A 15,982-nucleotide genomic window follows, 5' to 3' on the forward strand; every position below is an offset into this window, starting at 1 on the left:
GGAAGGAATTAGGGAAAAGAGTGTACAGAAGAATAAAAGAACGACATAAGCAAAGTGTTCACTCATATTTCCATGTCAAATATTGAGTTTTGAATATTTACGGGGCAATTTTAACCAAAATTGCCTGTTTAGAAACTGGTAGGCTGAGGTGTAACATTACATTTATACCCCATTCAATTTTCCTCTCCGTTGAACTCATTGGAGGATTATATTGTGCGGCATGTGAAAATGATACTCTATTCAGTTCCATGGGTTTCCTGACGGACGAATGTGGCTAAAATTAGCCCCTTCATAGTTTAGAGCTCATATTACAATAAGAAAACTATTTATTATACTTAATTTTATTACTGCAATATTGTTTATTGCAATCTTGTAGTGTGTGTATTATAAAACAAACAAATCCAGCCAGCCCGCAGGAGCAGGAATTACCCTGAATCTGACAGCAATCCAAAGGTGGTGTATAGCTGCCCACAGAAATTCTCACCACTGCACACAACATATACCATTAGAGTAAACAAAGTGAAAAAGCCCACCTCTCACCATACTTATATCAGCATTACACCATTTGAACAATAACAAATCAGAAGCAATTGGGAAAAAATTAACTCACTCTTAAAATTAAATGGACCACTGAAAAACCTACTGATTCTTACTTCAGAACTGTGATAGAAAGCATGGGTAATGGAAGACTTGCACCTTCAGTGTGCAATACATCAAACAGGTTCATGACTTAAAACAAGGTTTTGCACTGTCAAGATACAGGAAATGTCAAACATAACTAATAGAGAAAGAAAAACTAGAAATGGTTTTGTTCGCTTTGGGGATTCCGCAACAGGTTTTTACAATGATAGTGATACTTTCTGAAAAAAAAAATAGTTCTTTTTGCGCACTACTCTCTTTGTACTAATTGAAAACAAATTGATAAATCCAGTTATTCTGGTTGCACCTTACTTCACAATTTGTGTGTCATTGTCTGTTGTATATAGGCTTGTTGGACATTATTTTGCTTAATTAATCAGGTTTCCATTCCTGACAAGTTCAAAGCTTTGGCTAGAGACCTATGTTGACCAAAGATAGGTGCAAAGTCACTTGCTCATATACAGTAGACATCTAACTTACCAGAATGTGTTCTGAGGTGCCCAGTGAGTGCATCCCGCCGCCTGCAGGCATAGCTGCAGAAAGGGCATTTGAAAGGTTTCTCTCCTGTGTGCAACTTGATGTGCCTCAGTAGGTTTCCTTTTTGGGTAAATGAAGCACCACACTGGTTGCAGTGGAAAGGACGTTCACCTGTAACACATAAAACCAGGATACCACACCTGCGATCAAAAGCAGAGTTCAAGGGGACCAGGTGTTGAAAATATTACCATGGCCGACATTCCATGATAGCAGCTTTCAGGTCTTACCATTAATACAACTCCCAAAAAGAAATCACTGGAAGAAGTAGCTTGAAGTAGTTTTGAGCTGGGTGGCAAATGACAGGGAGGAGGATATCCTCTAAATTTTAAGTGCAGCAGAATCCAAAACAAATTGTTTACAAACAGGCTTACATAAAGCACATAGAAAAACTTGTCCCCATGATCACTGAAACACACTGTATCTGCTATGTTCATTTAGTTTTTAATAATTACAGCTTAAAATTGCACTGATGATGCTTAAAGCAGAGATGATCAAATTTCCACCTTCATGGACTATTTAGTGCACACCATGGGTCACATTTGAAGAAGTACAAAACATCAAAGGTCAAGAAAACCAGCTAAACTTGACACTTCAATTAAAAATTAGTTTTCTGCAATTAAAAATGTGGTGCCTGTGGGATAGATATGGCCAACAGGCAGCTTGAGTTTAAACTATACATATCTTTAAAATACTGAGAGATAGAAAAAACCCACATTAATGAATGCTTTTCACTGAGCACCTTTAATTGGAAAATTATTTATTAATTCAAAGTAGCTGCAATTTACAGTGCTTTCAGGCTGCTGCAGTGATCATTTGTATAAATCTGACTGGATCCAGCAGTCATTGTAAGCAGAGATTGTGACTACCAATTTAATGTTAAAACTGCTATTACTGTTTGGAATGATCAATTCAAAAATTCAAAGCAATTTTAAAAACATGTTGCATAAATAAAAAAAGCACAATGACACAGCACATGATTATATCAAATTATTTGTAAATCATCACATTGCAGAAATGGCTTAATAATCTACTGTTTGCATACTATTGCTGCCCATGGACAAAACGTTGATTTCTGACATGCCCCTAGAAGTTTAATTTTCAAATTATTTTGCTTCTTCATCCAGTCAAACATTGCTTTAATTACAATGCGAAGTAAACAACTGGAAACCTGCAGAAAAACTACAAAAATAATTTCAAGTTCATTCTAAAGCTATGTTATATTTGACCCCAGTCTCAGCATTTTAAAACGATTCAATGATTCTTCCTTTATTCTGGATCACCCTACATCAGTGACACTCTCTTCTCTCAATCCCCCTGATTACTACTGTTCATGTCATAAAATGTTATCTGTGCTCTCCTTGGCTCGTTTTTTTCAGATGCTTGTCAATGATGGTTTGCCACTGCCTTCCACTCTCAGGAAAAGGGCAAGGAGGCAGGTACCATGTCTAACTCAGCCAGACTGGAACTGAAACTGTACTATTGGCGTTGCTCCAAACCATACTTTAGCCATCGAGCCAAGTGAACAAATCAACACCCCAAATATCATTTTTCTGTGTTGACACCAGCTTGGTAGCTGGCGCCTGAATAAGATCACTCGCCCGACAGGAATTCACCCTCACTCTTCAGGGAAACATCATCTCCACTTGGTGTTTGCTACTGTTGGCAAAGCAGAGAGTAGGCTTGTACTTTGTGGAGCACCATTTAAAATTGGTATTGTAAGTTTATGAAGCCATTGAAAATGCCAAAGCACTGGAGTTTGTTTCTAGAGAATCAAAGCTGAGGAGCAAAGAGATTATTTTAAACGAGCATATAGGGACGGAATCTTACCATAGTTTTCAAAGTGTCAGACTCGGACTGAAAACGCGCATGTAGTTCTCCAGTTGCACAGCCCAGTTTTCACTCCAGAGTCCCTCTTAGTGAAAACAACTGCTGGGAATGGTTTAAGCCATCACTTTCATGGGCCAGAGCCTAATAGAGCCGGTAGCACCAGCTCCACAGAGATAAGGGCGCCATCTTTAAAGGGCGCCCTGATCAGAACTGAAGATCAGCCCCATCCCTAATCCAGCACAAAGGTTTTGCCCCTTCCCACACAATCATTGGGGGCTCTCTTCTCTCTCCCCCACCACAGAAGTATTGCCAGTGTACCCCAAACTCACTCCCCCCCCCCCCCATGCCAGCAAGTTCTTCCTTCAATGATCTTGGCGCTCTGTCCCCGCCACACATAATGAGAACCCCCACCCCCCATGAGGCTCCTGAGGGGGCATGACGTCACTGTCCCTTGACACACGTTGGCACAGCACCAACCTGGCAACGCTAATCTGTGCCAAGGGTCAATGCCTCTCTCCCCCTGGGGCTATACTTACCTTTGCATCACTGGGGGACCCCCGAGACTGATTCATGTGGGGGGGGGGCTGGATAATTACATTCAACTGTGTTCACCAACATTTAAATGAGGTTCCCACCCATTGTGGGCATGAACCTCACGACATCATCGCCAAGGGGTGTGGAAAATTGGGAAACGCGATCTCTCTGGAGAGAATTGCATTTCCCGATTCTCTTTGGATTTTCTGCCTGCACTTGAGGTCCCATGTACTGCTAATGCAGGCTCAAAGTCTTCCCCATTATGTTGGTTAGACCATACTTAAGATCACTGTGCACAGTTCTGGGGTTGGATTCTCCGCAGCACCACGCGGAAATCGCGTTTGGCAAGGGGGCCGGAGAATTGATGTTTGCGCGGGAATCGTGCCCAGCGCACTCCCGCGATTCTCTGGTCTCCGCGCGCGGATTACGTGGGGGGCCATTGACAGAGGCCGCCCATGAGATTCTCCAAGCAAAACTGGCCGAGTTCCCAACAGCGTGGTTCTAACCATGTATCTCCAGTGGGAACCTCAGGTGGCGGATGCGGCTGGTGGGGAGGTTGGGGGGATCGAGCGCCGGGAAGGGGGGGGGGGCCTCATGGGCAGCCGGGGTAGCGATCAGGCGGCTCGGGTCCGTGCATCATCTCGGGGGGACCTACATTTTCGATGACGGTCCACGGTCTGAGTCCGCCATGGCGCACGAGGCGGCCGCTGGAGGCCGCCGCCGTGCATATGCACAGACTCCCGACCGGACGTGCAGGGTCGTTTCCTCAGCGAGATCTGCGAGCAGCTCCCTGGGGCCCTGCTATCCCCCTGGAGGTTGGAGAATCGCTCTTGATTTTTTTAAGGAAAGTTAAGAGTGAATCACCAGTGTTTTTATGCTGGCATGGGGACATAGCCACATTTTTGGAGAATCCAGCCCCTGGTTTCCTAAATACAAAAAGGATCTGGAGATATTGAAGAAGATGCAAAGAAGATTTACACAGATGTTACCAGAAATGAGAGGTTATAACTATCAGGAAAAAAATAAACTGGCTGGGGCTCTTTTCTCTGGAAGAAATAAAACTGAGAGGTGACCGAATAGATCTCTTTAAAAATCTAGAAGGGTTAAATGGAGTAGACATAGATAAGGGCCAGGACTCTCTGAGCCCGCGGCGGGTTGGAGAATCGGCGAAGGGGCGCGAGAATCCCACCATGCCACTCCGACACCCGGCAGCTGATTGTCCAGTGACCGGAGAATCTGCGCCAATCACGCCCGCACGGTTGCCGTGGCATCGGTCGCGGCCGTTGAAAGTGGCCCCCGCAGCGATTCTCCGTGCCGATTCTCTGCGCTCGACAGACTGACTGCCCGTCGAGTTTTGCTGAGTCCCACCGGCAGGACATCAGCGTTTTGGCTGCGGGGGCCGTCCTGCTGGGGGAGTGGAGGGATCCGACTCCGGCGGGGGGGAGGTGCCTGCACGGTGGCCAGGCCCGTGATCGGGGGCTACCGATCGGCAGGCACACTCATTCTGGGGGGGGAGGCTATGTTCCCCCACATCGGGCCCCTATAGGGCTCCGCCATGTTGCACGGGGGCCAGCGTGGAGACGGTAAACACACGCGTGCGCCACAGCAGAAACGACCAGCGTGCGCATGCGCGGACCCGCACTAGCCATGCAGGGCTATCTTTCAGCGGCGGAGCAGCGCACAGCACTCCGGCGCCATTCTAGCCCCCTAAGCAGAGGAGAATTACTGGGCCTGGAGGCCTGTTGACGCTAGCGTCGCTCGCGCCAATTTTGATGCTGGCGTCAAGATTTGGCCGTGATATCAGAGAATCCCGACCAAGGCTTTTCCATTTGTGGGGATCCAAAATTAAACGTTAAAAATATAAGATAGTCACTCATAAATCCAACAAGAAATTAACGAGATACTTCTTTACCCAGAGAGTTGTCAGGAGTAGTTGTGGTGAATAACATGGCTGTTTTTAAGATGTAGCCAGACAAGTGTCCCAGTGTGAAAGGAATAGAAGAGTGTGATGACAAGGTTAGATGAAGTATGCTGAGTGTGGGTTTGTATGGAACATAAACATAGGTCAGATGGGCTGAATGTTCTGTTTCTGTGCTGTGAATTCTATAGAATAGATTTTACTGTAGTGGGGCATCTGAATGCATACCCTGTTAGTTACACTTTCTTGTGTATGTTTCATTTTAAAATATTTTTGTTCATAACGTTGCTGCATATGTAAGCTGATGACTCCACAGCAAGGGCAAGAGGATATTTGGTACCTTAGTAAAGAATGATTAAAGAGATGCAAAATGAGAAGTGAGGATTGAAAGAGAAACAGAGGAAGGACTGAGAAGGTGAATTAGACTGGGTGAATTAAAGTCAGGTCAGATGCAGAAAAATAACTGGATTAAGTTGGGCGGGGGAGGAAAAACAAGAGCAAAAATAAGACAAAGTAAAAATGTCTAATATTTAAGATCTAAAACAATTCATAACCTGAAGGGATGAGACTTCACAGTCATAATTGTTTACTTTTTGGACAAAAAGGGTTGATTGGCTGTCACAAATAATTCTCACGTCATTGACAGCATACTTACAATGTTAATTGCTAGACTTAACTTCCTGCAGCAAGTTTAATGGGGAATTAATGTGAAAATTTAGCAACATCATCAAAATCATGGACAGGTTAAACATAAAATGCCATTTTTGCAAAACTAATCAGTCAACAATTCACAATTCATAGGGTATCTCTTCCTTATAACGTAGAACATACAGTGCAGAAGTCATGATGTGGAGATGCCGGCGTTGGACTGGGGTGAGCACAGTAAGAAGTCTTACAACACCAGGTTAAAGTCCAACAGGTTTGTTTCAAACACGAGCTTTCGGAGCACGGCTCCTTCTTCAGGTGAAGAAGGAGCCGTGCTCCGAAAGCTCGTGTTTGAAACAAACCTGTTGGACTTTAACCTGGTGTTGTAAGACTTCTTACAGTGCAGAAGGACAGCATTCGACCCATTTAAGCCTTCACTTCCACCCTATCCCCGTAACCCAATAACCCCTCCTAACCTTTTTGGTCACTAATCGGGCAATTTATCATGGCCAATCCACCTAACCTGCACGTCTTTGGACTGTGGGAGGAAACCGGAGCACCCGGAGGAAACCCACGCAAACACGGGGAGAACGTGCAGACTCCGCACAAACAGTGACCCAGCGGGGAATCGAACCAGGGACCCTGGCACTGTGAAGTCACAGTGCTAGCCACTTGTGCTACCATGCTACGATCGGCAGGCGCGCTCATTCCAGGGGGGGGGGGGGGGCTATGTTCCCCCGCACCGGGCTCCGCCATGTTGCGAGGGGGCCAATTTACATATTAATAACGGTTGGTGCCATTCAAACACCACTATTTTTCCAGCAAAATCTGACTCTAAATGTAATTGCAGACAGGTCTGCATAATGTCACAGCTGAAACACCAATGAAATAGTTCATGATTCTTTAAACAGAACATTCTACCGTGAAAACATTGGAAACTGAACATTCTTGGCATATGAACCTTCTAGTCCATAAGATCAAAAGACATAGGAGCAGAATTGGCCATTCAGCCCATCAAGTCTGCTGCGCCATTCAATCACAGCTGATATGTTTCTCATCCCCATTCTCCTGCCTTCTCCCCATAACCCCTGATCCCCCGATTAATCAAGACGTTACAGACCTTTGAAGCCAACAATTTATTGCATAGGACCTGTTTATGTTTGCATCTTAATTGCGAATGATAATTCCCTGATATTAATGAATTATACTTCAATGCCAGGAGATGAAGTAATTTGAAAAAACACTATGGCAAGCAACAAATTCCTGTGGTGAAATATTAAAAATCTATTCAAGTTTAGAAGCCATGCAAATCACTCCTAAAATAAATAAAACTCTACAATACCGAATTACCTTACTCACGGCATTCAATTAATCAAAAAATCCCACTCTTACTCACTCTTGGAGATTATCCAAGTTTTACACATGTGAAATAACCCAAGTATTGTTACATGCCCTATTCAACATCCTACACTTATTATCTGTAGCTTTATTATTGATCTTTCATTATATCTTTAACTGAGTTGGTTTATTTCTGAGGAACATGGGAAATTTACTGGGAATTTTAAAATGCAATTTTGTGAATTGTTTCACGAAAATAGATTTGACTAAACATTTTGCATCACCACTCGTGGTAAAATTACGCTTTAAGTAAATACTGCAGATAATGGCAATCTGAAATAAAAACAGAATTTTTTTCTTTCAACGAGAGATCATCTCTGTTTAAATTCTGCCCGACCAGCAGAATGTTTATAACATTCAGCTTTTGTTGCCAAATCATAAACTACCAAATGACAGTGGATGGAAAACTGCAAAGGCCAATGGTAGCTTTAGGATATTAGAGTAATGTGTACATGGTTCATGTGTTACAAAACAAAAATGAACCGCAATTCTTTTTAATTATTAACATTCTTTTTTTGTTGGTTTTTCGATATCATATTTCTAAATTAATTGCTGTGGTTTCTATGTAATGCATCTGGAAATGTTTGGAAAAGTTCTGGGGCGGGATTCTCTGCTGCCCTCCGAAATGGCCCAACAACGCGGGACTCGTGTAGTCTCAGCTGTCCGGGAACCCGGTGTGGCGGCTGAGGACTGTGTCCGGCGCCGCCACACTCGGACGGGATCTGTATCGCTGGCCGGGGGGACTGGTGGAGGGTGGCCAGGGGGTGGGTTGTGGGGTTGTGGATGGCGGGTCGGTCAGTGCACGGCCGGCGCCATGTTGTATGGCATGACTGCTGCAGGTCGTCAGACGTGCGCATGCGCGGCCAGGGACACGGCCATTCTTTGGCTGTTTTCGGAGCGGGAGTCGGGAGTTTCACCCAGTGCTGGTGCTAGCCCCTCACCAGTCCCAGAATCGGTGAGGGTTTCACGCAGATTCTTTGGTTGTAAAAGACCATGCATGCTCTGCTGGCATCAGCACTCAGCTGCTGAAATAGAAAATCCAGCCACTGAGGTACGAAGCTTTATACTTTTGGATTCAATTTATTTTGGAACTGATAGATCAAATTTCTAATTACCTCTGCAGTCAGGTCAAAACAGTATCAACACTTGTGTGTTGCAATGACTTTTCAATTTCATGAGTCAAATATTTGCCACTATGTACATCATTAATATTCACTCCATACCTGTCAATGGTAAAGCATTGAGAGAATTTGGGATTCTCTGTTCCAGAGACAAAAGGCGGGATTCTCCATTGCCTGATGCCAATATCGTGATCCCTTTTAACACTGAAATCAGGGGTGGTGCCTGTTTACGGATACCCCCTCGAAACTGGCGCCATCGGGGAGTACGCCGCACGCCATTGGGACTGCCTCAGGACATCATCTGAAGGCCCTCCACCAATGCACCGTCTCCGATGGGCCGACTTCCCGATGGCGCAGGACACGTGTGCTCTGAGTTTTTGTCAACCTCGCGTGGCGGCTGTGGCCTGTATCCAGCGGCACCACAGTCAGGGGCAGGGGGACATTCGCAGGCCGGGGTTGCTTCGGCGGGGGCTGGTCTGGGGGTGGTCTGGGGGGTGGCGAGGGGGGGTACAGGGGGGCACTATCTGGTAGGTCGGGTCTGCGTGCGGCTGGCGCCATGTTATACGGTGTGACTGCTGCACGTCATTACCAGGCGCATGCGCGGCCACAGATCTGGCATTCTCCTGCCGCATTTGGCACGGGAGCCGGGAGTTTTACCCAGCACCGCTGCTAGCCCCTTACCGGTCGGCGCCGATTCTGGGGTCGTAAAACACCACTGTTCACACGCCGGCGCCGGCACTAAGCCTCAAAAATCGGAGAATCTAGCCTTGCTCCCACTCGCAGAGAATTGCAACTGTGTCCCACTGGTGCTAGGAGCGTCGCTGAGGTGGTATTGACAGACCTTTGCTAAGCAAAGTAATACATAATACAGCACGGTAGCATGGTGGTTAGCATAAATGCTTCACAGCTCCAGGGTCCCAGGTTCGATTCCCGGCTGGGTCACTGTCTGTGTGGAGTCTGCACGTCCTCCCCGTGTGTGCGTGGGTTTCCTCCGGGTGCTCCGGTTTCCTCCCACAGTCCAAAGATGTGCGGGTTAGGTGGATTGGCCATGCTAAATTGCCCGTAGTCTCCTAAAAAAAAGTAAGGTTAAGGGGGGGGGGTTGTTGGGTTACGGGTATAGGGTGGATACGTGGGTTTGAGTGGGGTGATCATTGCTCGGCACAACATCGAGGGCCGAAGGGCCTGTTCTGTGCTGTACTGTTCTATGTTCTATAATGACGAGCATGCCAGTTTCCCTGCATTTGCTGGTGTCGGGCCACCATTATGAGCAGAGGCTTTGATCCCAGCGTCCAGAGACAGGTTCCTCTCCCCTCCACAATGCAAATGTTAAACCCCCCCCCACCCACCCACCAACCACAAGGGGAGCAGCCTTGTCCCTCCCCCACCAAGGGAATAGCTGGCCACTTTGGAAAAATGGAAAGTACTTTCACTTCCTCATTTCTTTTTTTTATAAATTTAGAGTACCCAATTATTTTTTTTTCCCAATTAAGGGGCAATTTAGAGTGGTCAATCCACCTATCCTGCACATCTTTGGGTTGTGGGGGTGAAACCCATGCAGACACGGGGAGAATGTGCAAACTCCACATGGACAGTGACCCAGAGCTGGGATTCGAACCCGGGTCCTCAAGAGCTGCAGTCCCAGTGCTAACCACTGCACCACCATGCTACCCTCACTTCCTCTTTTCTAACTGCAAAAAACACCTAACATTGTTGAAGTGACCTGCAGCTGTCAATCAGAACAAGGTTGTTTGTAAACATCGTGGTTAGGTTAAGGTTAATGGAGGGTACTTCAGATGCATTCAAACATGAAAGGAAAGACAAATAAACAAATCTCCAGCCTGTTGTGTTTAGGCTATTAAGGTGTCATTTAAAGGCTAGATAAAGGTACTGCACTGTGAAACTGAATAAATGCTAAGCATTTCAAAGGATCTCAGGGGATTTCAAGGTTTTTAAAAGAGTTGTGGGTTGTCTAGGAAAGCTCAGACATTACAGAAAGCAGCAGTTAAATGCACAGATAGGAGCAGATGTGAAGAAAGGGAAAGTCTTCCTGGCTTGCATCTTCAATGAACTGTCTGATCTGTTCATCAGCTGTCAGACAGAGCAACTCTCCGTGAGAAGGCTACTTCAAAGTTTAAACAGGTCAGGCAATAATAATAATAATCTTAACAATAATCTTTATTGTCACAAGTACGCTTACATTAAAACTGCAATGAAGTTACTGTGAAAAGCTCCGAGTCGGCACACACACGCCTGTTCGGGTACACAGAGGGAGAATTCAGAATGTCCAAATTACCTAATAGCATGTCTTTTGGGACTTGTTGGAGGAAACTGGAGAACCCGGAGGAAACCCATGCAGACACGGGAGAACGTGCAGACTCCACACAGACAGTGACCCAAACCGGGAATCGAACCTCTGAAGCCATAGTGCTAACCACTATGCTACCATGCTGCCTCGTCAAGGATGATGATTTTCAACAGAGGGCTGCCTGAGATCAAAATGAGGCTGTCCAGGTACGGAATCCCCATCCTGGGGGAGGGTCCTGGGGTCAGCCCCTTGCCCACAGCTCCAGCCTACCTAAGCCACAGGACCATTGGGGACCCACCCTCTGCCGCTTTGCAGCGGCAGAGGGGCACATGAGCATTGGGTAATATCCCTTGACCCTACCTTAGGGTCCATCGCAGGTCTGGATTTGTCAATGCTTGCACGAAAGCCCACCCGGTAGAGTTTCCGCTGGGGACAGTGGTGGGAGCATAAAGGGAGGGGGTGGAGATTTGGGCATCCATCCCATTAATCGTATTTAAATGAATGCACATCAGTTTGCATATTCCCACCGGCATGGGGTGGAAAGCCTTCTTTGGCCATTAAGGCTGGACCGGAAACTGGGGACGGGTTTGCCGTCCGGTGCCGATCATGATTTTGGGCCGACGCGGGATTCGCCGCCTGATCAGGATTCCTCGTGGCGGCGAACAGAGAAGTCCATGATCAGTTCACAGAAAGATCTTGCATTTTATGCAAGAAAAGTTTTAAGTGTTAGAAACAACTGGAACAAATGTACGGACCAAAACATGGGCGAGGGTAAAGTTTAAGCCATGGGCAATTATCCAGTGCTTCTTTGGAGCATGGGATCTGTTATTTGACATTAAAAACAATTTTGTGACAAAGAACATATTGCGTACTTTGCACCTATTAGATGTGTTCATTTTTGTAGAAAACAGTGAGGATGATGAACAATAATTTTGAGAAACTGGTTCTACTTGAATAGCTGAATCTGGATTTAAAGGCCTAAAAATGTAAATGCACTGTAGTCTATGGGTGTACTATGGGCAGTAAAAGATTCAATATGAAGGCCAGTTTATGCATGCTTATTCGGCACCAAAGTGTATCATTCACCTAATTGAATCAAATACTTATTTGGCATCCAAAGCATGAGACAGAGTATTAAAAAAATTGAATATTGCTGGAATGAGAGACAAGTTATCAAAGCTTTTCACCTTGCACTGATCAGGACAAATGCAAGAATGCCAAATTAAAATGATCACAACAATATATACTACAGGAGAAAATGGTGCTGGTTCGTTGGCAAGTCAACTCTGACTGGTCAAGGTGTTGCCATGGAGAAAGCAAAAGGAACTATAGGTTCCCTGGTAATTCTAAAATGGTGCAAGGTTTGAATATATTCCTTTTATTTGCAGAGAATTGGTCCTGAATTTCAGTGCCGATGCAAAGCCAGGTGTGTAAGCTATTGATGCCAGCAATTGGCTGATCAAATCAAAAAGCAGGTTCCTTTCGTTGTTCCTAATGGGTAGGCCTGACCATACTCAACCAGCCTGCACTTGCAAAACCCAAAACAAAATATCTACCTTTAGATATGATTCTGTGACTGGGCAGCACTTGCTGAACACTCCTGAGTGCATTGATAGCTACACTAACAACTAATTTAAGGTAATCAATCAAGCTCATAATGTACTTTCTTTATGCTTGCTAGAAGTGACATACACACAGAGGCAGGGACCCATTCTCTGTAAACAAAAGGAATATGTTCAAGCCTTGCACATTTTTTTGAATTACCAGGGAATTTTAAAGCCTATAGTTACCCATTGCTTTCTCCATGGCAATGCCTTACTAATTAGAGCTGCCTTGTAACAAATAAGCACCCTTTTCCCCTGCAGTATAAGTTGCTGTGATGTTTTGAAATTTGGCAATAAAAGCTGCAGCAATATTTCTCTTTTCAGCAATATTTTTAAAAGGTATAATATTTAAATAAGGTTTCTACACTTATTGTGAAATTGTTTTGTGACTTGTCACATGATAAACTCTCTTACCAACTAACAGTGATAACAGGCAGGAAAGACCTTTTACATAAAGGACTCATTCATCCCATGTAGGTTAGTTGCTGGTTCGAGCTTTGCTGTATTTTTTGTTTTCTGTCTTTACAACTCCCTTCAGCTGTCAAGTTTTTTTGGTACTACATTTCTCTTACCTGCCTTCAAAATAATTTTGTAGCATTCATGGATGGTCTGGTAAGGCTGCCATTGGAGCTAGCGAATGGGGATGAGCAGGAAAGAAGATAGCAGAGAGCAGGAGCTGCTGGTGGAAGATGGAGGAGGTGGTGAACACTGTGGATGATGCGACATTCACAGTGCTTCTTCAAAGGAAACTTCTCATACTTCAATTTAATTCAGTAGCAATACCCCCAACACCTTCACTTCACCATGGTGGTTGTCAATGAGCACCAACTGCAGTCACAATAAGAAGCAGGGTGCTGCCTGTGAATGTGAAGGTTCACTATGGTCCTTTACTTTTATGCAACAGAATCCTTCCAAGCTGCTACAGGTCAGATCAGTAACTGTGCACTTCCGTATCTAGTGGGTCACAGAGGTCAGGTTGAACAGCTACAATACTTTCCTCATTCAGAGTGAAGCAAGACAAGGGAACATTGGGCTCGCTATCTGAGCACTGTTGGTTCAAGAAGGTGGCGTGTCATTATTTTTTTAAGGGCAATTAAGGATGAGCAACAAATTCTGGCCTGGATAGCAGTGCTCACACCTATGAAAGACTTTTTAAAAACCTGCAATGCAGGTGCCATACATTGCATCCATATGACACTGTATGCTCCTCATCATAATCCTGACGTCTTTCTGCTTAGAAATGGATTCCACTACCTCTGTGACTAGTTTGTTTGCAACCACAGGCAGTACAGCATTTAGGTCTCTGCCAGCAGTAATGATACATTCACCCTGTGTCAGCCATCTGTACCAACTTTATTCCAACCAGGCCTCATGTTACTGGGTAGATAATGGGTAACAACAGTTATTCCATTACGGCATGGTCCCTGAATCCTGTCAGAAACCCAGCCACAGCTGCAGAGCAGGCCATTCAGTTGAGCCACACTACCACCAGAAATGTCAACAAGCAGAAAATCAACTTGCTCAAGCAACAATTCTGCTGCCTGGACCATTCAAGGTGCTTTGTAGTTCAGCCCTGAGCAGGTATCGAGAATTGTGGGCATGTGCTGCAAGCAGCATACTTTGTGATGATGAGGTACCATTTCTTACCACCCCCTGGGCAATAAAAGGTGTAGTACGAGGTGGAGGAGGAGAAGGAGCTGCACAAAGAGGAAGATGAACAGAAGTACCATCTACTATCAGGTCCCCTGGGATGCTTCACATGAATTATCCCTTTCAAACCCAACACACTGACAGTACAGGTACCACAATTCTCATCATGACTATTTATTATCAACATCAAATTGCATTGCGCTTTTTGGGTCAAAATTAATTTCAACAATTCAATTCCATCTGTGTTCAATATTTAACAATAAGAATTGAGAATCGACTTTGTGTAATGCCTTATGCCTGTTTTACTTATCCCTGTAAAGTTAACCCACGTGGAAGGCGGAAGGCTACTGAGCTTCCATTGAGGATTCCTCAGATGACCAAGTGGGTGACCTTGAGTGGCTCCTTGAGGACCTGACTGCTGAATCTCAGCATGGCTGGTGTCAGAGTAGGTAGTGGGAACCAGCTATTCTGAGATAGACAGCATATAAGTCCACTGCAGCATCACTATTACACAACTATTGCCCTCTGACGAGTTGGCATCTATCATTCTGAATTCCTTCCTGCAATTTTGTGCAGTGATTCACCGTATGAAGACCCCCTCTTCTTGTCTAGCCTTTAACCTACTATCACTGAGCTGGTGCTTGCTGAGATCAGGCGGAATGATTCTGCAAGTTCAGGAAGGCTGTCTTCCTACCTTAACTGATAGCAGAGTCGACATTTTCAACATTTGAAATGAAATAGTTAACTCCGTATGAGAGCAAAGAGAAAAATGGGCAGCTGCAGTTTGTCTTGCATTGCGCTTGAGTACGATAAAAGGGAGAATGGAAAATGGACATAGTGCGCCCTCCCCTTACCAACAGCTTAGATGGCGACATCCAAAGATGCATCAGAGAACCAGGGTGACTTCTTTGTACCTCTTTAAGTCATTGGAGGCTTTTCAGCCATGTTTCCTCCAGCACTCCAACTTGCTACAGCCTAGACTCTATCCTGCCCTTACTGGTCAGCAAGTGTTTCTTCCATAGGGGAGAGGATATGCACGTGGGCTTGGTTCTACTGGTAGCAGCCTCCTGTTGCATGTTGTGCATAGCTGCAAGTGAGAAGGGAGCATATCAGTGATGATCTTGTGAGGTGTTTGAAAGACTGTTCCTGTCATGGTTGAGTATTTTAAATGTTGTGATATGAGATGTCGGAAATAGAGGATTGCAATAAAGGTAAGAGTAGAAGGTACAGATTGTATATGTGGCAGGAGAAAGAGGTGATGTGGTGTAGTGCAGCGATTTCAAGAGTAATGGGGAGATTGGCAGCATTGTAAGTGTAATTCTGAAGGTGGTATAGGTGGATGGGGACAGGGAGGGGGGGGGGGGAAAGAGGGAGTGGGTAATTTATTTGTGAGGTAAGGTTCTTACCTTGACAATTCTAATGAAGTCATTGAGCCTTTTCCTGCATGTAGCAATGTCTTAGGGGCTACATTCCTGACATTAACCTCCTCAGCGATCTCATCTGATGATAGTGGAGTTATTGCCTGGAGTCTAGAAATAGCTTCGCCCTCCCCTTACCAACAGCTTGGGTGACGACATCCAAAGATGCATCAGAGAACCAGGGTGACTTCTTTGTACCTCTTCAAGTCATTGGAGGCTTTTCACAGCATTTTTCTGCTGTCTCCAGCCAGAGTGCACATCTTCTTTCAGAGACATTGGCCTTCTTTTAGTGGAATCAAGCCTGATTTTTCATAACGCCCCATCCCCACCACCATCCGAATAGTAGTCTGGGAATGGGGTGCAGAGCCAATTTTACATGTGTCCTG

At 45.2% G+C, this 15,982-nt stretch overlaps 1 protein-coding gene across 1 annotated transcript in view; it reads right to left on the bottom strand.

Annotated features, from left to right (window-relative positions):
- The window catches only part of ikzf2 (IKAROS family zinc finger 2), a 234,967-nt gene that overhangs the window by 80,322 nt on the left and 138,663 nt on the right, over window positions 1-15,982 (bottom strand). Inside the window, 1 exon segment of the mRNA XM_038787051.1 lies at window positions 1,120-1,287. Within this exon segment, the coding sequence (XP_038642979.1) occupies window positions 1,120-1,287 (168 nt within the window).

This window comes from Scyliorhinus canicula, chromosome 2 (genome assembly GCF_902713615.1).
Source record: "Scyliorhinus canicula chromosome 2, sScyCan1.1, whole genome shotgun sequence".
Lineage (NCBI taxonomy): Eukaryota > Metazoa > Chordata > Chondrichthyes > Carcharhiniformes > Scyliorhinidae > Scyliorhinus > Scyliorhinus canicula.